Below are 21,919 nucleotides of genomic sequence, written 5' to 3'. Positions count from 1 at the left end.
AAATCACAACCTCTATTGTTCTGGAGATCTCACAGTCTCTCTAGTTGTTCAGTGACTATTGTGTTGCTTCATAAAAATGATGTACTACGGCTGCAACAAAAAGAAGCGGCTCAGCTCGATAACCTTTTTTTTGCTTCTGTTAATTAATTACGGTGCATATCAAAGGCTTTCAGGTCAATTTGTCATTTCCCCAATTTGCCTGTAAGAAAGAATAAGGAGGATCTAATCAAAGATTTTTATCTTTTCACAATTTGTATCCAGGTATTTAACCATTTCTTGTTTTTTTCCAGAGCTTCTTGAAGCTTCCTGAAACATTTTCTTCTGCATTAAAGGAGCATCATCGAATATATTACTGGCATAAAGAGCCTGAATGCCTGGTTCTTGTACAACTGGCAGGTTTTCCAGTCCAAGCTGTTCTTTCTGTAATTGATATTTCATACTATAATATTGCAATAAAAATAAAGTGTCTATATACTGTTCGGTTTTTCATGAACACATTTCCTTAAGAAGTTGAGATTATTGAATCTACCTTGAGCTCTTTGACTTTGAAATCAAATACAAAGTTTCCCCGTTGTGGTTATGAACCCTTGCATGGTTGCTAGGAAACATCTTGTGGAAGACGGCGAAAATACCTCTTTAAAATTTATACCATAAGTGAGCTGATCTTGTTTAGTATTGCTAGTTAATGATATTATTTTTATTTATTTAACATTTATTTTATCAGGAAAATCCCAGAGATTTAAAGTGTCTTTTTGCAAGAGAACCCTGAGAAAATGTTTTGATCTGCTGTAATTTGAGGCTCTGCCAATCTCTTATAGAAAATGTTGTTCATGTTTCCTGGCACGTTCGAGCTGCAGTGTGTGTGATATATAGAGCAGCTGTACGTCTCTCTGACACACAGTAAAGTTTACTGTAGAATGAGAAAGAACCAGTAAATGTTTAATCTCTGCTGTTTATCCAAACAAGAATATTCTTAGTCATCTGTTATGCTTGTGTTGTGTTTAAGCATCTGGCTGTCGTCCTCTGGACCCAAACTTTACCAAGATGCTTTTTAGCTTTGTGAGAGCTGCAACTAATTGTTGCAACTTCACTGGATCACATCTAGGTTGTTTTTGTTTTTTTCAAAGACCCCAGTTTCTAGTTATTCACATGTTAATGGATTTCTGGTTTATTTTGATTTTATTACCCAATACTAAGTTAACTGGAAATAATTGCTTCTTTTTCATACTTGCTTTATGGATGCTAATGTAAATTTGCTTCTACCCCAAATCCCAGCTGCTTAAAGAACCAAAGGGCTTTGGTTTGTTTTTATGTTTTATGAATGTATGCATTTAACGTCATACATCTGTAGCAAGCAAAGGGGATGCATTGATTAGAAAGCCACATCAAAAGGGAGGTGAAAACGTGACTGATTTAAAAGAGCTTTGTGGGAGCTGGATAATGCCTCGGAGGAGGAGGTGATTCAGAGCTCTTCTGAACGAATCGGGGCAGAGATGTGTTTTGCATGTCGAGCATATGTGTTTGTGGTTATTGCTCAGAAACACACTGGTTTAGAGAAGACTCTGATAGATGAGGCTGGAGCAACCACAGCGCTGCACTGGCATTGTGATGCGCGGATGTAATTGTCCTCTGACACGCAAAAGGGATACTGTTGAATAAAGTGACTGTAATGTGTGAAGGGAATGGAGTGTATATTTTGCAGCTGAAATGGGTCATCTGTTTTGCATATGGCACCTAGCAAGGCTGCTGCTGTGGAGAAATAAAACCGAAGAGGTACTCATTTTAGGGTATGTGTAAGATGTTTGAAGGTGATTTAATGAAGTGAGACTTCTTTCTTTGGTTCTTTTCTCTATAAAACACTGGTTTTCAGTCTAGGGAGCCAGGTTAAAATGTAGACTATGCAAAATACAAATGCAGAATTTCAGAGGAGAAACGCAGAGGAGGAGATGACTGAAATAACATGCTGGGGATTTTCAGCCAGTGATAAATATTTGGTATCCTCCCACTACAAAAATCCATATTTAGTTCAGGGTTGATCCAAGAAGTTCTCCCTCCTTAACAGGGCCTTTGTTCGGGGGGTAGATTACTACTTGCTTTTGTCTGATTCGGTCCTGATTCCTGCAGTAGAAAAGCAAAGGAGAGAAAACTACCATAGTTTCTGAAAAGGAAAGGATTTTGACATTGCAGACATACCCCAGAAGGGGGTTTTACAAAGTATTGACTTGGATGTGTTAACATACCTTTCAAACTAGTATTTACAAAATTACTTTGAAAACTTTTTATTTTCCTTCCATTTCACAACTATGTACTGTTTTGTGTCAGTCTGTCACATAAAATCTCAAAAAACTGTGGAAAGACAGACTCATTGTCTTATGCATTACCCTTTATTGGGCCAAACTCAAGCACTTGTAGCATTTAGTTGTGCATGTTAGGTTTCCACATTCTATTTAAAAAGACAGAATTCTGGTGAACTTAATCACTCTACAAGCATGGCTATTTCAAGCCCTTAATTGCATGTGTGGCTGCGGTGGATCAGAAAAGCTTTTTCAGTTTGGCACACGGTTGCAGACAACAAGTCTCCGTCCAAGGCTTCAAACCCAGCGCGGGTCCAGCCTCTACACGCGTAGATTACAGAGGAGACTCGGGTAGTAGATGGGCCGAAGCAAGCCAGAACCTTCAACCAAACGGCCCCGTTGTTGGCCCGTTTTTTTAATTAGCTTAGGAGGTCCAGTAATCAGAATCTTGTTGGACCTGGACGTATACTTCGGGCTACCTCTAAATATGCTCTGTATTTAGATGGCAGATAATTTCTGCTCACCAAAAAACCCTCAGTCCATTTTCCAGTTTGGATTAAGGCCGAAGTATGCACTGTGTGGTGTTATTAAATAGCGTAGGAGAGCGGCAATTTAGGTTATGCATGTAATTGCATGAGTGGATGTTTGTGTGTTTACAAGGGAGCGCTTTGCCAGACTGACCGCAGTGTGTAACCAAGTCCAGGGTTTAATGGACTGTGCCTGAGTGGGGTAGCTATAAGCTCTGTCTTGAGGTCACATTCGCTGTCTTGCAGAGATACCGCTGCTAAAAGCCTCCATCACTCAGCCATGACCATCTTTACTGAATGAAAAGAATCTAATCCTACAGACGTGCACATCGCTGAGCTTAGCTTTGGCTTGTTTCATTGTGCAAACTTTTGAATCCTACATCCACTCCTAAAATCCTCAGATAATTCAGATAATAATGGATGGATTTTTCTACAAGCCATGGCTCACTAGTGTCTTATTAATTATGTGGGAAGCATATGACATAAATATTGTCTTTGCTCGGGTATATATTTGATTTTCTTTTTTTTTTTTTTTTTTTTTTAGCATTTCATGCACCAACCTGTCTGTCCTGCTCCAGCAGTGTAGTCAGGCCATTGTTCTCTCAGATGAAATCTGTGTGATTCCTCTTCTTCTCCAGTTGGGCCTCATAGTGATCTGCAAAACCTCTCAAGCTTTTCCACCATTAGTTTTCATGAACCCCACTACTTGCCATATTGATTGGGCTAAGCCTCCACTAGCACAAACTCAACTCATCTTTAGATAAAAGAAAACAAAACAAAAACAGTCAAGCAGCAACATTTGTGATAAGATTATAGAGTGTCTTCCCTGAATAGTACAAGATTTAATGAATTCAGTTGCTGCTGAGGTCATGATTGGTGAAATCAGGCAAATCGTCTATAGTGACTTCCACGTTATGGTTGGATTGCTTTGAAGGCAAATTCTCCTGATCATTCCCACCAAAACCAAACATTTTCTATGTATTGGTGCCTTACATGTCTTCTCAAGGATAGTATTTAGAAAGTTGTTCAGGTGTACTTAGCAGATACTTACAATTAATCAGAGCTTTATCTTCTCAAATTATTTATTTTTAAGCGATCTTGTTGAGGGGGAAAAAAAGTAATATCTTTTGATGAGGTTAATGTTTGTGCAGAAAGGAAAAAATAATGAGCTATAATCTGTCTTGTATAGAAGAGTTTTTTTAGTTGCATTTTATTTTAAAATCTACTGGATGATAGTATATTTGTAGATTTTCGGTATGACAGCATAATATCAGGAAATGAGTGAATAGGATAATATTCAATACCAAACACTCCTTTAAGATTATGATATTGAAAAAATGGACGTCACAATGACTTTGGCGATTCGTATAAGGTGGCTTTAATTTTCAGCGATGTGTGAGGCAAGTTATTTATTACTAGATACTTTCACTTTTATATTTTGCATGATTCTTGAAGAGAAAACAAAATTGGCTAATGTAGTTATCAGCAGGTCAGAGCTTTAAAAAGTTGCTAATCTGAAATTGACCATGACAATATAATAACAATGTAATGCTTACTGTGTACTTTCAACTGTTTTATGTATGCAACATTTTCACATTTGTTTTAAAGAAATAACAAAATTCAAGTAGTCTAGCTGTACAGATCTATCCATAGTGATGAGAGATCCACTGTGTGAAACACCTGTAGAGCAAACTAATAAATTTGTGCAACTTCACTATATGCTCTTTTGTCAGACTGTAATACATCCATCTCATTAGATTTGATTATTCACTCCATATGGTGCCTTGTTTCACACGACTGGCTGCGGGCACCTCAGCAATTGATTTTATTGTGAACATCTTGTAAGTGGTCCTGCTGGGCCAGGAGGGAGTCTCTCTGCAGGGGGGCAGAGCACCATCCCCTTTCTGCTGAGTCCATAGTGGGGCCACAAGGAAAACCTAATCTGTCTTCTCTGATTTCAAAACAGCGGTTACCTCATCTCTGGCTTGGTGTGAGGAGAACAACAGATTTCATTACATTATTACATTACTTTGAGACGGCTGTACTTACAGAATGTTATTTTTCTTTTTTTTCCCCCAGAATATATAACATGAACTGAAAAATGAGGGAACTGTCCTACTTAAATCTGTCTTTTTAGAGTATTTAGAAAGAAAACAAGACTTGTTTTCTCTTGAGTAGCTGTCCTCACACTTCTCGCTGTTGCCTTGCATGCTTTGATTTAAAAAAAAAAATGTATTTAGGAACCTGCATGGAGAGGTAGCAGGCCACTGAAATGTAATATTTTTTTAGAATCCACTTCATTGAAATGAACTGTTTTGCTGCTGTTACCAAATTGGAAGATAAGATACTGGAAAATAAGGAACTATTGACAGGGTCATTTGACAACAAGAAGGTTGTGTCCCCAGTGACCAGTGAGGTTGAACAAAGCCATGCATTAAGTGGTTATTGTGTGGCTTCTATGAGTTATGGACTAACTAGTGGTCAGACAGCCTCTTGTCATAACAGTTAGTGTTACTGAAATGAATAGGCCTGTCTGTGCCTGGCATTCATTTGAGCGAGGCTCATTTACTCTCTGCACATTTGCAGCAACAACTATTAGTCTGAAAGAACTGAAATATGGGATTCTAGATTTGCTGGGTGTGTGCGTGTGTGCGAGACGTGTGTGTAATTGAAGCAAATTTCATCAGATAAACAAATGTCTAGCAGCCAACTTTCTGAGTTCATCCAAGAAGGCATCCAGATTCATATTAGCAAAGGATGAGGTCATTTTTTTTTCTCTTCAGCTTTACTGCATTTGTTTAAGCTCCTGGCCAAGAGTGCCTGCTGTTTCTTAGCTGTTCATCAAGGTTTTATAACATGTTTTATTTTGTGGTCTGTTGCATGTTTTAGCTGCATGTTAAACTTTCAGAATGAAACAAAAATATGGTTCATACTTTTGAGTTCTCGTCAAATATATAACCTTTACTTGTGTTTACCTAGCCCACGGAGCAACCCTGGGTTTCTTTAATCAAGGTGAGAACGGACATGTCATGTAGAAACTCTGCAAACCAAAAGCAAGATTTGTGCCACTAGCTCCTTTGTCAGATATACTCAAAGGAGGGTGTCTGTAAAAGTGAAGCATTTGCAGCCTTGAGAATATAGGAACATAAAGGCCATTCAAAAGCTTGGATAAGATTTTGAAGGTGTGGACTGCAGCTGGAGTCAGAGCTTCAAGAGCCACCACAGTTACAAAAAATGTCATTAGTACCTCAAAGAGAAGGACTGACCTGTTGGTCATCTCTTAGATGGAAGTAAGTTTTGTATAATTTTAGGATTCAAGATCCCAGGAGGAAGGGTGGGGGTCACAGAATCCTCATTGTTTTAGGTCCAGTGTGAAGTTTCCAGTCAGTGATGACTAGGGGTGCCATGTCATTTGCTGCTGCTGTCTCAGTGGGGATTAGCAAGCTGAAAGTCAGCGCAGCTGTCGACCAGGAAATTTGAGCACTTCATGCTTTCCTTTGTCGACAAGCTTTATGGAGATGCTAATTTTATTTTTCAGTAGGACTTGGCTTCTACCCACTTATCGTTGTAGATTGGTCTGCAAACCAACTGGACCTAAAGCACATATAGAATCCATAAAGTATTGTAAAGAGGAAGGGGAGATGCATCAGACTTAACAATGAGATTGAGCTGAAAGCCACTATCACTATCAAAGTAAGCTGCTTCCACTTGCTTCTTCAAGATTTAACCTGAACCTAAGACTGATCACCTCCATATCACACTGCTGTTATTGTCCAGTTTTCAAAAAAGTTTAATTTAGGCGTTTCATTGGTTACAAGCTAAATTAATATTAATGATAGAAATGGTCAGAGACCAAGGTTCTTCACAGGTAAAGGTAATCTTGCCCTCCTAGCTTAGAGGAAAGTTCCTACCTTTAGTGAAGGAGATCAAGAATCTCAGGGTTTTGTTCACAAGTGAGAATGGAGTGGAAGATTGATAGACGGATTAGTGCTGCTGCTGCTGCAGTAATGGGGACGATGCAAGGGGTTGTTGTGGTGAGAGATAGAGCAGAGCCAAAATTTAAGGTTCTCAATTTACGAGTCAGTCTACGTTCCTACCCTCATCTACGGTCATGAAGTTTGGGTCATGAACAAGATCCCAGATACAAACGACTGAATTGAGCTTCTTCTCTCAGGTGGCTGAAAGTTCCCTTATACATAAGGCAAGGAGCTCAGTCAACTAGGAGTAGAGCCACTACTCTTTCACATTGAAAGGAATCAGCTGAGCTGACTCAGGCATCTTTTCTGGATGCCGCCTAGAAGCCTGTTTTGGGGGTTGTTTCTGGCATGTCCCTAAGGGAAAGTGCCCAGTACCTGCCCAGTAATATGCCTCTCAGCAGACCTGGGAATGCCTCTGACTTCACCTGTGGACCTGGAGATAGTGACTGGGGAGAGGGAATCTAAGCATCTCTGCTGAGACTGCGACCCGGTTCTGAATAAGCGGATGGTGGCAAGTTCATAAAGAAATGAAGTTAACAGAAACAAATACTTGAAATGCATCCTGAATTTTCACTTACTAAAACAACTTTACCTTAATGTTTTAATGTATTATGATGCATAATGTAGGTCTTTTTTGTTTTGCTTTTTACATAGACAGGATCTGACAGACATTTTTAGGTAAGTTCTTCACCTTTGGGGACTTTGTACATCAATGGGGAGACAGTTTGGTTTGTTAAAGGAGCTTACATCAATGTTGGTCTGGTTGATAATGGAGATTGACAGAGTAGTTGCACAATTTTCATGGCTTTTTAAGAATTTAAATTGATTTATATGTGTTCATTTTGCTACCATCAGTTCTACAGGAATCCCTGATAATCATAGGTCCATTTAGAATAGAATACCCTGCAAATTGATTGAAATACAGGCATTTGTGTCGCATAACCTTCACTGTATGAGTGACATGAACATTAAATGACTCCATTATGTTTTAACAAAGTGAAAAAATATTCCATATTGATTCCATGTATTTAGACAAATGTAAGAAGAACCAACTTCTTGTTAGTTTGTTTTAAATGAACGCTGTCAAACATTTGTAACTTTATCCCTAAATAGTTTAAACTCAACATTAGTGAATTTCCGTCTTTAGGAGTGCTATGCTGGTTTTGCTTTAGCTACACTAAAACAAGAGTACGAAAATAAACACTTCTATAGTATGAGGTAATGTAATACCGTCTGGTAAGTTTATGTTTGACACTTGCATAGTCCTCTTTTGTAATAGCCCTGTTGGGATGCTTGTTTTGTGTGGCCTAAGCATTGTTGGTGGTCTTTCCTTTATTGCATTAACAAGTCTATAAATCAAATTGTAGCCATAATTGTGGAAAGAAACACTGCAAACATTTGGTTGAGAGTATTGTCATGAAACGTGGTCCACATGGTTTTGCAATGATGTAAGTTGTTGTTCTGAAGGAGGCTTTTTTTTTTGTCGACTAGGACCCCATTAAAAGCACGCTTAAAATGAATAGCACTTTTTGTGCGACTATATTTAAACTCCCATGTTTATTGTAAGATTTACTGGCAGAATATGCGTGCATTACATCATCGTAGGGTTACATTCATGGATATAACCAAGCTTTATATGGAGGCTTGTGACGAGTAGAAACCTTTTCATAGTTTCGTATTTTCTCCAAAACACTTTCATTCATAATTTCTTTTAGAATAATAATACATGTTGGATGGCAAAAGACCACATTGATGGCCTGTTTTCAGTGTTAATGAAATGTGCACAAGAAATGTGTGCATAAAGAACAATCTTACAAATTATACCATAAAGTTCTTCGTGTTCCAGTTCATGTTTTGCTTAAACCTAAGAAATATACATTTTTAATCACACCAGAAATGTAAGCCCACCTTACATTGGCTACCCTGTGTTGTCGAGGGTTTTCCTCATGTAATTCTTGTAAAAGCTTAAAAGCTTTGGGTTATTTACACAGCCTTGTATCTCTGATTAGCACCTGCTGTGCAACCTCCTCTAGAGCTCCTATCACACTGTGCCAGCCAGCATTGGCTTTGCTCTAACACGTGGAAGCTGGTGTTCCAATCTAACGTTGGGGATTAAACTGCACAGATCAATCTTTTGCAAAGAGAAGGCAATGGATTTTTTTTTTTTACATACAGGGAGGAATTAAATAATTTTATAAATCAGATGCACACTTCAACTTTTATTGCGATGGAAATCAGTATATCAAACATTGGTGTCTGACCATCATACACTAAAATAACTGGCATTAACTGTACAAATATATGTAGGATCAATACTAGCTATGCACCAAAAGGAATATTTGAGCTGATATCAATTGCTTTTACTATCCTTTGCAGAAACACCATCAAGTGTTTTTTATTGACTCGTAATTGATTTCTTCACTGAGGAGGAATTGTAGCTCATACTTTGCAGAATTGTTTCACACGTGGGAGGTATTCAAACTTTGAATGGCTTTGATTAAGAAAATGCCACAGCATCTCAGTTGGATTTAAGTGCAGAGTTTGACTAGGCCACTCCAAATCCTTTGTCTCATTTTTTTATGTGAAGTAATGGCATCAAAATCTTGAGTATAAATTATGTTTCCATTAATTTTGATAATTTGTCTTAAAACTGCAAATCACTGGACCACCATATTGAATGCAGATATAGTGTTTTTCTGAACTGCTTTAACTTTTACTTCAAATGTGACAGGACACTCGTTTCCTAAAAGGCCTCAATAGCCCATGGAATATTTTCCCAGAAGCCTTGGATCGTCAAGAGATTTTTTAGCAAATCTGAGACAAACCTTTGGTCATTAAATTTGCTTTCTGATTCTTGAACACTTTGGCTAACCTACAAATGATTTCAGAACCGAGGCCTAAATTATGACTGCACTTGTCTGAGAGCAGAACAGTTGAAAGATTGTGCCTACACTTATTGTCACATGCTTATGTTGCAGAAACAGTATAGGTACCATTACTTGCCCCTGTTGTTCTGTGTAAACAAAACAATTAGCTTCTCCAGTGTCATTACTGTTTCAGTTTATATATGAGCTCAGCAGCTTTAAAAACAGAATCTGAGACTATTTGTCGGAAACAGACACAATCAGTTGCTTCCTGAAATGACTTGATTGATCCTTTTTATGCCCTGTCGGCACCATTGACCATCCATTAAATCTAACCAGCCCTATTGATGGCCTATAAAAGATTACTGGGTTCCCCATTTTGCTGTATGTGATTTCTCTCTACAGCCATAGACTTTAATTGATCTATGGGTATTTGAGCTGTAACCTCTTTGGACTGAGTGAGACTTCAGTCATGTAAATGTCTTTCTGCCTCTACCATTTGGAACCTCTGTGATAAAGAAGACACTGAAAGTTAAGGGACTTGTATTACCTTTTAATAGATTACTATCATTCTTCTGAGAACACATTTAGATTAGTGGTTGACCGATAGTTTTTCTTTTGCCAATACCCCACATTATAAAGTGAATGCTGCCTAATTTTACTTAGCTGGGTTTTTTTTTAGTTGTTGTCAAAAAATTTCCGCTTACTTTCACATGAAATCTGCAGTTGTGGACTGAAATTAGCTAGTTGGAAAAACAGCATCTTAACTCTATTCATGGTGACATTTCAGGTGGCTCATTATTGTTTTCACAACAAGAAAGGCAAGAAGTTACCAGACATCCCTTTTTTTTGTCAATAAAACTATATTTACATGTAAATTTAATAAATGTGTCTGTATTTTTGTATTCAACAATAATTTTAGGATACTTAGGGTTTGGTTTGATTGGGCGAGTAATTTTGAAAAGTTTCACACTTTCATTTGGTTTGGTTCACTTTTACACTGTCAACAGCGGCTGTTTTGGGGTGCGATGACAAAAAGGTCCCCCATATTTTCTTCTTTCCTCTCAGATAACAATGTGAGCTTGTTGGGAAATTTTCTGAGATAATTTGCAACTTAAACATTGACGTTGCTAATGTCTCTTTATGGCCTGAACATTCGATGAAAATGACTTATAGATGTCTATCATTCCTAATCGTTTATATAATATGCTAATCAGCTTTTGATTTGTCTTGGATGCTAGACAAATTGAATTAAAAGAAATTAGTTGCAGGAGCAGTGTGTTGAATTTAGCTACATGTAAAAGCACATTTGATGGTCTGAAGCACATGAATTCACTTTAACCTTTAATTTATATCTGAACTGCACGTCTTCGTTACCCCCATAAAATAAATGTGTAAGCTGCCGCTCATTAGTAAATCTATTTCTCTTGCAAGTGGGTCTGTGGTTAAATGAAACATGTTTAAAGAGTCAACCTAATCGCCTTGCCTGAACCTTATTCTCATTTAAACATCGGTCTAACTTCTCTGCCCACAGGCTGACTGCAAAGTGCTTTGCAGCTCAGTGAACACAGAATATCAAAGTCACATGGTTTATATTGCCTATTCAAGCAGCTGGCTTGTACCTGTGGAAGGGGCAAAATTCACTAGAAAAATGTCAAACATCTGCTTGACTTGATTACATAAACTTAGGATTGGCTTATATTAATAACTTTAACTTAAGATAATCTGACATTTTCATGTCATTAGATGTCCATCCATCCATCCATCCATTTTCTGTACACTCTTGTCCCTAGTGGGGTCGGGATCGGTGCCGAGCGTTTCGGGTGAGATCATTGGATGTCATCTCCACTATTTTAACTTCTTTCATAATAAAGATTTATATTATTTTAAGATGAATTGGTTGAAATGACCATCAATGATTCAAACGGGAATTTAAAAAAAGCCTTACCTATTGTTTTACTCCTTTTTCGTGTCTGTCAAGCAGGAAGTGGAAACTACCGTGGTACGAAGCTCTTTTCACCTCAGTGGTCGCGTTCTGCTTCCAGTTATCCTCGCTTCTTTGATCTTTGATAGTTTCTCCAAAATCTCTTCACAGTGGGAGTGAGCGAGTGGGAGGAATCATTTGCTTGGCCCACCAATAAAGGGTGTGGTCTTTCAGCAGAAGGGGAGCATGATGAGTGGATTATTGTATCAGGCAAACGTCTCTATAAAGAAACGATATACCATTATGTGAAAAATTAAGATGCCCCAATACAAATTTTGTTTTATATTCCTTACACTTAAGAAAATGTATGTTTTACTCATTAAACAAAAGATAAAAATGTGTTTCCTAAAAGGAAAAAGTTAGGACACCTAGTAACCAGCTTTATCCTTTTTGTTTAAATAAAGGTCACTTTTGCTAAAACAGAAGTTATGAAAAACTTGCTAGCACAACTTAAAAGTACATAACTTCAGTGGGATGCTTCTTGAAGTCATCTACCAGTCTTTGAGGAGGTTTACTCCATTTCTCACTGTGAAATGTTTGAGGGGCTTTTCATATCCAGCTTATTTTTGGTCACAGCATCTCTGTGAGATGCAAACCTGGATTTTGGCTGTTTTTCTGTGAATCTGGTGGATCTCCTGGTGGAGTCGAGGACAACTCATATGCCTTAAGAACATTATTCCAGATCTTCTTGACTTTATGTAGATTTTCTGTGGGAAAATAATAGTCTGGTTATGTTTTTCTAAAAGCAAAGTTTTTCCTCTTTGCAGAACAATCAACAGCTGCCATAGGTCTGTAATGACATTCTTTTAGCACCTTGCAATTTGCTTTCAATGTAAACTTACGTGAATAGTCAGACCTGGACATGATAGCAACTTTTAATGTATTCCACTTTTAGACTATTTTAAATAGGTTTTGAGACCTCTTTAAATGCTTTACCATACTTATAAACTGCTCTCGTGTTTCTGAAGGCCTCAGGTGGCCCTTTTTATCTCACCATGGCGTTCCTTTTCACTTCAACAGTTAGGAGGACATCAGATTAAATGTCTGAGACTTAGACACAGAAAACCTTCAGAAATACTGAGTAACAACTTTCTCATCATGTAGTCACAATGTGATTCAGCTTTGGGTGATTTTTGCCAGTAAGTGAGAATGAATGTGGCGATGTTTGGAATTATTTATACGTAAATATCCAAATGTCCAGTTACATTAAGGTTTATTGGGATGCACCAATTTTTATTACACAAAAAGGAAAAACTAATTCCTATATCTACAATTGAATTCTGTATTGGTAGTTCTGTTACTGAAATTGTACAAAGGGGTGAAAGAAAAAAAAAACTTGAGAGGAAGGAAGAAATAAAAACCACAGTTGCAAAATAGATTAGGAAACGGTGGATCAAAAGAACAAGCTGGAAAATTTGCATCTGATGTTGGTTTGTAGAGTGCCTTTTTTCTCAGGATGTTCTTTAACTGAAGCAGTGGTCTGCTGTTGCAGATCAGCGATATGGTCAATTTGCTGAGCCACATTGCACACATCCTGATCTAGCTGCATGCATAATCTTTCCTATGCATTTAGACTTAAAAGAGCCTGACATCAAAAGCATATGTGACATATAGGACTTCAAAGATAGGTGATAAATATATCCTCTTCTCAGGTAGTCCAAATGCAACCCACTCACCAGCAGTGAGGGACTAACCCAGAGACAGTCAGGCTATTGTATGAATCAGAACAAATGTTGCATAAACCACATTCAACTTTATTTTCCTTTTTGAATTCACAGGAACCTTGTATTCCACTTCCTTAAAGTCTGATTACGATACCGCAACACTGCATGCCCAGGCCCCTTACCTCAAGGTTTTTCCACACAGGTTATGGCACATGTGGGGGCTTCCCATAGATATTCATGCTTGGAAAAGGGTTTTTAAGAGTGTCAGCTACAGTTGAATCACTCTTCCTAACCCTCCTGGAAAAGTTAACTGTAGACTGTTGGAAAGGAGTCCCGAATGCAAATATTGAACTTCACATTCAGAAGTAACAGTATGGTGATACAGGAGGTCAGGTCTTTACCCTCCCTGAGGTACTGATTTGGGCCATAAGAGTTTGGTTGTTCAGTTCACGTAGGTTCTAGATCTGGAGAAAGCTTATGGCCGATCCTCAAGGTATTTTGATAGTCTTTAAGGTCCATCTTGTCCTATTATGAGCAAAGCAAGAGCTTTGTCCACATTTTGGCACAAGTTGAGCTTGTCCTCAATACAGGTTGGTGTCCATCAGACCTTTCACTAATCCTGTTTATGATGTTCATGAACAGAATTTGAAAGTTTAGGCTATGTTCACCCATTAGCTCTTGATCATGAAATCCAAATTTTCTGCTGAAATTGGATTTCTTTTGCATGGTCGTTCAAACCTCAATGAAACTTTTGTGTGAACGGTTTAAGTCCCCAAAGTTAACTGCATGAGCAGAAGTAGAACGTTGATGTCATACTGTCTACAAAAGTAATAATGGATGGAGTCGTTTATGGATTGATTTTTAAAGTTTATTCAGCAATGGGAACTGACGAGGTTGTCACAAGATCATAGCAACACAAAGGAAGCTAATTAAAAGAAAACATAACTAATAGAAAGGGCCTTTAGTGGAGCTTTGAGTGCAACTTCTGTAGAGAAGTCTGTTTGGATGTGTAGTCAGAGCCAAGAATGGTGGGATTATGATGCAAAGCTCTTCACTGACATGGGCTTCTTTTGTAATTTCATAATATAATTTTCAACCATAATTTGCGTCTTGATTTACCTTATCTGTCTTCTTCTGGTGCAGAATTATGAATCATGGCTGTTCATGCTGTAGACACTCTGACAACAATCAGATGCATATCCGATTTAGTACCATGGAGTGAAAATATCTAAATTGGGTCATTCAGACTGTGGTGAAAAAGTCGGATAGGTCGCATTTATGCAACAACAAACAAAGAAGCGGATTTGGTTCGTATTTGCCTGCTGTCTGAACGTAGCCGTTGTCGGGTCTCCTCTTCGCTTTTTGCAGAAGATGTGGTTCTGTTGGTTTCCGTAAGCCATCAGTTCACAGCCAAGTGTTAGTCAGGATGAGAGTCACTTCCTCTTAGTCACTGGTCTGTCTGCATTCAAGCTTTGACCTATTGTCATAACACCTGGATGATGATGGAAACAGTGAGACCCCAGATGGAAGTTGCTGGTATTTGCTTCCTGTAAAGAGCCACTGCTCTCTGCATCAGAACAAGTCAGCTGAGGTGGTTCAGGCATCCGATAATGATCTCTTCTTGAAGCCTCTCTTGCAAGATTTTTGTGGGCACAAGTCACTGAAAGGAGACCTTAGGAAACACTGAAGAGACTACAAATCCCTTGTGGCTTGGGAATACCTTTTAATCCCCCAGGATGAGGGAACGGGGATATCTGCGATTCCCTCAGCAAATTGCTAAAAGGAAAAAAAAAAAACATGACTGGATGAATGTACAGTGGGAAATTTTATACTGATAATGGTCAGCAATTATAGAAAAGTACATCTGTACATTGTTCCAGTGATTGTTTTCCAAAAGTGACTATTAAACTAATTTGGTTTGTCTGAAAAGGGCAAAAGGTTCAAAATAAAATTCTGCTGTCAAGCATCATTTGGATCATGTTTTTTTTTTAAAAAGTCCTAAATTTTAAATAGTGATAATTATATTGAAACTTCATGATGTTTTCTGACTTTTATTTAGATTGTGGGGAGAAACATAAGTAAAGGAACAACAAAGGTTTTTTTTTCTCCTTGATTGGAAAAACTACCAGTAAAACAAGCTGCCACCCAGAAAGGTCTCTTTAGTACAACCAGGAAAAAACTGAAGTTGATTTTTAAGGTTTTGTTTTTGAACACTGTTGACCAATTGTGCACTTATCCTTAAAGGTGTAAGCATGACCTCATAGCGTTAGACTAGAAGAATGCAGTGAGAACGGGTAGCAACAGGGAGGCTAAATATAACCAGATGCTTGGTTTGAGATTTGCTACACAGTTTTATATATAGACCTCAGGTAATATTTGATTATTTCTGACTTTATAGAGCACGGGAGAACATTAATAAATAACTAGAGCTCTCTGTGATCTGTTGTGTGGATGTTGGATAATTGTTTCAGGGCTCATGTTGCATTCTTTCAGTGTTTGTTTAACCCCTGAACAGAGAATAAACAAATTCATTAATTCATCCACCACATAATTTACTCATATTCCATCAACAGTTTTTCTCCCTCTGCTGACTTCTTCCAGTTTTTATTATACTCTTTTCTTTTTCTTTTTCTTTTTTTTTTTTACAGATGCAGCTGAGGCAGAGGAAGAGACAGAGCAGGAGAAAGAGCCAGCAGAAAAGGCAAAGACAAAACCCGAGAAGAGGAAAATGGTGACAGAGAAAAGCCCTAAAGCCAAGAAGAAGAAAAATAATGATCAGGTTGTACCCTTTGTGTGTCAATACCACCCATTCTGTTTTCTCACTATAAGAGCAAATGTGTAAAAATAAATGTACAAATTAAAAGGGAAAAAAAAAATACAATTATTTGTGTGCAGGCAAAATATCCACCAGGATACTTAATGACCTTTTTAAGATAACCAGCGTAAGGCTTTTTTTTCTTTTTCTTTTTTTCCCTCTTTTACGAGGATGGTTCACGAATAAATAAATTGCAGGCATGTTCACTGCAGGCAGCTATGTCAGCATGACTGCTTTTGATTAAGTTTTTAATTGACACATTTTCTTATGAAAAATAAGTACTACATAGTGCAACCTGAATCAGATCTGCTCCAGTAAACACTGATGGTGCAGACCAGAAATCTTTAATGTTCATGTGAGTTTTATAATTTTGTGCTAATAAAATGTTCTGTGTTTTAGAACAAAACATCAACATGCTCAGACATTAAATTAGTTGGACATGGTGGAAGAGGGGAGGTTCTCGGTGATGATTTGTTTTGTATTTGTTTCAACTCAAAAATAATTGGGTCGCATAACAGCAGAGGAAAAAATGCAATGTCTGATTTTCAGACCTTTGGCGGTAAATAAGGTCAGTTTCACATGTAAGACTGCCCAAAATTAAGAAAATCTGGGCCAATTCATTGGTGCCATCCTAATAATTATCAAAAAATTTCACTCTGGAAATGCACAACTGGAAGAGAAATGCCTTAAAACAACTACAGCTATAATTGTAGTAAAAGGTGTAGTAAAAATATGTGTAGTCTAATGAAGTCTAATGAAGGTGTAGTCTAATGAAGGCTTAATCCAAATGCACACCACGCTTTACAGATTTGTTCAAATTTAGCAATAGGTATATCATTTTCTTGGCTCTTTGCAGCTAATAATGTTCGTGTTGCTTTAATCTTTAATCTGTGTTGCTCTGTAAAATCCCCCCTAAAAACATTGCAGTTTACTGCCAACTTGACAAAATACAGAAAAGTTAAATGAGTGTGTGTGTGTGTGTGTGTGTGTGTGTGTGTGTGTGTGTGTGTGTGTGTGTGTGTGTGTGTGTGTGTGTGTGTGTGTGTGTGTGTGTGTGTGTGTGTGTGTGTGTATATATATATATAAAAACATTATTTCTGGCTGCTGAAGAATCAACATACACTGCTCAAAATAATGAGATGAACACTATACTAACGCATCCTAGAGCCCAGTAAATGAAATATTTCAGTCGAAAATCTTTATTCATTGCATAGTGGAACACGTTGAGAACAAAATAACAAACACGAACAATGTAAATCAAAAGCATCATCCCATGCGGGTCTGGATTTAGAATTGCTCAAAAGTGGAAAAACAAATCACATCACCGACTGATCTAGCTCCAGTGAAAATTTCTCAAGACTGGTCAAAATGAGGCTCAGTAGCAGAGCCTCATTTTGAGCAGAGGTCGCATTTTCCGTAATTGACCAGTTATGTTTTTTAAACGACAGGAAAATTTGAAGCTTGTCGGTCATTTGACAGGTTATAATTCACACCCTTCACTGGTGCAAACAGGCAGACATTATAGACTTAAAGATTTAATCGCAGAGGCAACTAAAATCAATCAGTAAAAATATCCTTTCTGAATATCATCTAAGGAACTCTGAACTAAATGCGTCTTTCTGACCAGGAGCTGACAGTGTTGAAGAGTTATGGACCGGACGCTTTGGAGCGTCTGGTTAGGAAGCGTATTACAAACCTTTGGTTGAAATGGCGTGTTTTATTCCAGTCTCTATTACATACAGAACAGAGAAAGCTGTTCTGTAGAGGGTAAAAAAAAAGTTCAATTGATCAGTTTGGATCAGACAGAGCCAACTGATGAACTAGCGGAAATTTCTCTGTAGATGCGACCAGGAGGAATGTGTGAGGCTGCGCGTTCAGAAGTGGCCGTAATTTAAGTTGAGCTGTTTAATTTATTATAAGTTATTGGGGCCAGTCAGTGGTTTTTGTCACAGAGAAAAAGTTAGATGCGTTCATCTGCTTTATGTGTGATGGGATCTGGATTCACGGTTCAACTAGGAGAACATCAACTAAACCGCATAAAAGTGTGGCTACATAGCCAATGTTAATATGGTTATAATTTGACAGGTAAAAATAGTACATGACCGTTTTTTTTCTCTCTTTTTTTTATAATGCCGTTAGTCAAAATGACGGAGAACAAAAAAAATCTAGCGCAACCTCTGCTCAGTAGTTGTGTGTATGTGTGTGTGCGTGTGTGTTTGGTAATGTGGCCCCCACCCTCCTAAGGCAGCAGATGTTCTCCTGAGGGATCTCCTCTCAGACCTGGATTAAAGCATCAGCTCACTCCTGGACAGTCTGTGGTGCAACTTGGCGTTGGTGGAAGGAACGGGACATGATGTCCCAGATGCGCTCTTATTTTATTCAAGTCTGGGGAACAGGCAGGCCAGTCCGTAGCATCAGTGCCTTCATCCTGCCGGAGCTCTTCAGCCACACGATGCATCACAGGAAACACAGGCCCCACTGGCCGTTCTCCTACCTCCACCATCCTCTGGACACTGTGCTGACAGACACACCAAACCTTCTCGCCACTACTCGCATTGATGTGCCATCTTGGATGAGTTGCACAACCTACGCAACTTCTGTGGGTTGTAAAAAGTGACCAAAACATCAGCCAGAAAGGATGAGAACAGAGAAATGGTCTCAATAGGGGGTGGGCCATATGGACTTAAAGATTGATCATGATACTTTGTGGTACTATTGTAATTAGTTAACTGTATGACTGTGACTTCATGACACAATAATTGTAGCCCCAAAAGTACAAATCCTGTTCTTGTGTCTTCATAAATGACATTATCAATTTCATTAATGCCATATGTAATTATTTAGTCTAACAGATGATTTTTATGTTTTGGTTTTACAGAAAGGGTGTACAACTCCTCAAAAGAAAGAAATAGAAGATCAGCAGTCGACTAAACCCCAAAAGAAGAGAAAAGTGAGTCTGGCGACACCTGCTGTTGTTGTGGAGAACTGCTGTTGCACACGCTGCTGCTCAGGGCAGTGAAGGTCTTTGTGTGGGAATATTAGCTGAATATGCTTCGTTTTCAGAGAAAAAAGAAAACTATCACAGATGTTTTGGCCACCTCGGAGCCAAAGCCGGGCAGTGCAGCTGACCTGCAGGACCTGATTACTCGGTACTACTCAGACAAGCGCTCCGTGATCGAACTGGAAGAGCTCAAACTGCAGAGTGAGTCGCAGCTATTTCCCTTTCACCTTTCATCTTCAGTCGATGTCTGCTGACCCACGGAGTCACTGAGGTCGCCTTGTGTCCTTCCACAGACTCCTGCTTTCTCTCCAGTAATGACTTGACACACACCCTCTCCTCTTATCTGAAACAAGGTGAGCCAGGTTCTGATCTGTGATGAATTTCTTTGTCTTTTGTTTGTTTGTCATTAGATGTTTACAACCATACTCATGTGTTAGACTTCGATTGCTTTTTTTTGTTTTCTTATTCTCAGTTTGTCCCAAGTGGGCAAAGATCCAAAAGCAGCATTCAGAAAAGAGTTCAGTGGTTATACTGATTGTCTGCAGCTCTGCGCTTCGAACTATAGAACTCATCAAGTAAGTAAACGTGAGGTTGGACGGTCAGAAACTCCACTTACAGTGTCTTGCAAAAAGTATTCATACCAAATAATTTTTTGCTCTCTTTCAAATCTGGCGGGCTTTAATAGAAAAGCTGCTTTTACGCTGAGGTTAATTTACACATAGATTAACTTATATTTACAAATGAAGTGCATGCAGAAGCATTTGGTTGCCCATGATTTTATTGAGGGGTATCACGTTTACAGTAGCTGAATACATGTCATATACTCTAAGGGCGTTTTTACACCGAGTAGACTCGGTTCGATTGGGGACCAGAATTGCAATATTTATTACATTTTCAGCTGATGTCAAATTTTCAGGGTTTTTAGAGGGTGAACTAAAAAAACCTGTTCACCCTCTTGCCTGTGGTGGCGCTGCACCAAGAATGACTGAAGGAACCAACATGAGAACCTCTGAAGAAGACAAGGGCAACTTCTTCATGAAATGTAAACAAAAACGGAGCGGTCAAAGATTTTAGTGTTTGTAGGATTTCTCTTCCGTCTTTGGCAAAAGACAACGAGCCATTTCTCTCTTTGGTTGTATTTATACCCAGAATCCCCTGCGCTACAGTTCGCTAAAGCTTCTTTTGGAGCAGTCTTCAGACTGCTTGGCATTCACATATCCATTCAATCCGAGCCAGAGTTCACTTTAGTCGAAATGAGACCTAGGTTTTCAGGCAGAGGCCAGAGTTTGCGTTTTTCATCTGCATCAGAGTTGGATTGCACATTCGCACCTCCCTAAACAAACTGGACTTCTTGGCAAATGAACTAGTTTGATTGAAGCGGATTAAATAGGGCCGGTGTGAATGCACCATTAGGTTTGTGGTTATAAAGTGTCAGAGTTAAACAACTATGAATATTTTTTGCAAGATGCTTTATGTTTGACTTCTAATCTCGGACTGTTTCGATTGCAGGCAGCTGACTGCTTTCAAGGGCGAAGCCAGAGCAGTGAAGCTTTTTGCTAAGCACATCAAGGTATTCATTTTGACATATTAGAAGAGCGCAGGTTGTCAGTCATGAAGGGGACAGTTGGCATTATGTTTTCTCTGGGTAGATAGAGGAGCAGGTGAAGCTGCTGCAGAAAGGCATCACACACATCGGAGTGGGAACACCAAGCAGGATCAGCGCTCTGATCAACAACGGTTCGTGTGGACAAAACGGTTTGTTGAAAACCACCGCGGACATCCTGAAGCCGTTTCAGTCTCATCTTCTTTTTCTCCAGAGGGTCTGAGCCTGCAGGCTTTGAGGTACCTGGTTGTTGACTGGAACTGGAGGGACCAGAAGCTCAGGCGGATGGTGGACATTCCTGAGGTGAGCTACCGCCCCCTGCTGGATTAAAATGATAAGCAACAAGTTTTAACAGAGTTGATATTTGGATGGAATTTTAGATCAATATTTGGTCAAAAATGGGATTTTGATTATTGATATCCTTTGAGTCAGGACTCTTTTCCTTTCAGAAAGCAGGAGAAGCAGCAGTAACAGTATTTCCAAACATTTCAGGACGTTCTCCTGCTTCTGCCTAGAAAGAAGCCGCGGTCCTCCCCAGCAAGTTAATGTTTATTTATCAGAACATACATCCCTGACGTTTTTATCTGATTTCTAATGAACAAAAAAAAAAGATGAACAAAGTGATGTTGGTTACAGACTGAACAAAGTGGGAGTTTTCAAATTGGATGCATTTAATGACCGAGAGAAATGTGAGAAAGCAGTTTGAGAAACATTTACCTTGAAATTTCAACATTTGTCACTTTTGTGAGGTTTTTTGATAGCATTTCAGGTCTGCATCTCATTTAACGCTGCATGCTGGTTTATTAGTTGAAACTCAGATTTTCTTTTGTCCTTTATCACCTTGGGCCCATTATTAGTGTCACATTACACCAAAATGACTAGAGTGGCCAAATGACTGGAGTTTCTTAGAGTATAAGAACATAATTTCAGGCCTTTTCCACCGCTAGTTGCTGCTCACTGCCAGACAGCTGACTTAAAGAAGACCACTACAGCTTGGGTTGGCATCAGATGGAAGAAAACACAATCTGGTTGTGGAAACTAAAGAAGAGCTCAGTAACTCAGGTGTCTGGTGTAATTGCAAAACAAAACTTTGATAGCCGACTCCATGCTGCACCAGCAGGTAGCCCGACTAATTAACTGCTTTTAACTTATATATTGGATTATTTGACTGGCAATGTTATATTCTAAAG

General features: G+C 38.7%; 1 protein-coding gene across 1 annotated transcript in view; it reads left to right on the top strand.

The window, feature by feature from the left end:
* cmss1 (cms1 ribosomal small subunit homolog) overlaps positions 1–21,919 on the top strand; it is a 34,607-nt gene that overhangs the window by 11,677 nt on the left and 1,011 nt on the right. Inside the window, exons 2-9 of the mRNA XM_014997235.2 lie at positions 15,959–16,089; positions 19,004–19,075; positions 19,189–19,327; positions 19,420–19,479; positions 19,599–19,701; positions 20,636–20,696; positions 20,776–20,863; positions 20,944–21,032. Of these exons, the coding sequence (XP_014852721.1) occupies positions 15,959–16,089; positions 19,004–19,075; positions 19,189–19,327; positions 19,420–19,479; positions 19,599–19,701; positions 20,636–20,696; positions 20,776–20,863; positions 20,944–21,032 (743 nt within the window). The remainder of the gene's footprint in view (positions 1–15,958; positions 16,090–19,003; positions 19,076–19,188; positions 19,328–19,419; positions 19,480–19,598; positions 19,702–20,635; positions 20,697–20,775; positions 20,864–20,943; positions 21,033–21,919) is intronic.

Source organism: Poecilia mexicana, unplaced genomic scaffold (genome assembly GCF_051168715.1).
Source record: "Poecilia mexicana isolate PSO_F unplaced genomic scaffold, ASM5116871v1 scaffold_2, whole genome shotgun sequence".
Taxonomy (NCBI): Eukaryota; Metazoa; Chordata; class Actinopteri; order Cyprinodontiformes; family Poeciliidae; genus Poecilia; species Poecilia mexicana.
Note: the sequence above shows the minus strand (reverse complement) of the source record. Positions and strands in the feature narration are given on the sequence as shown.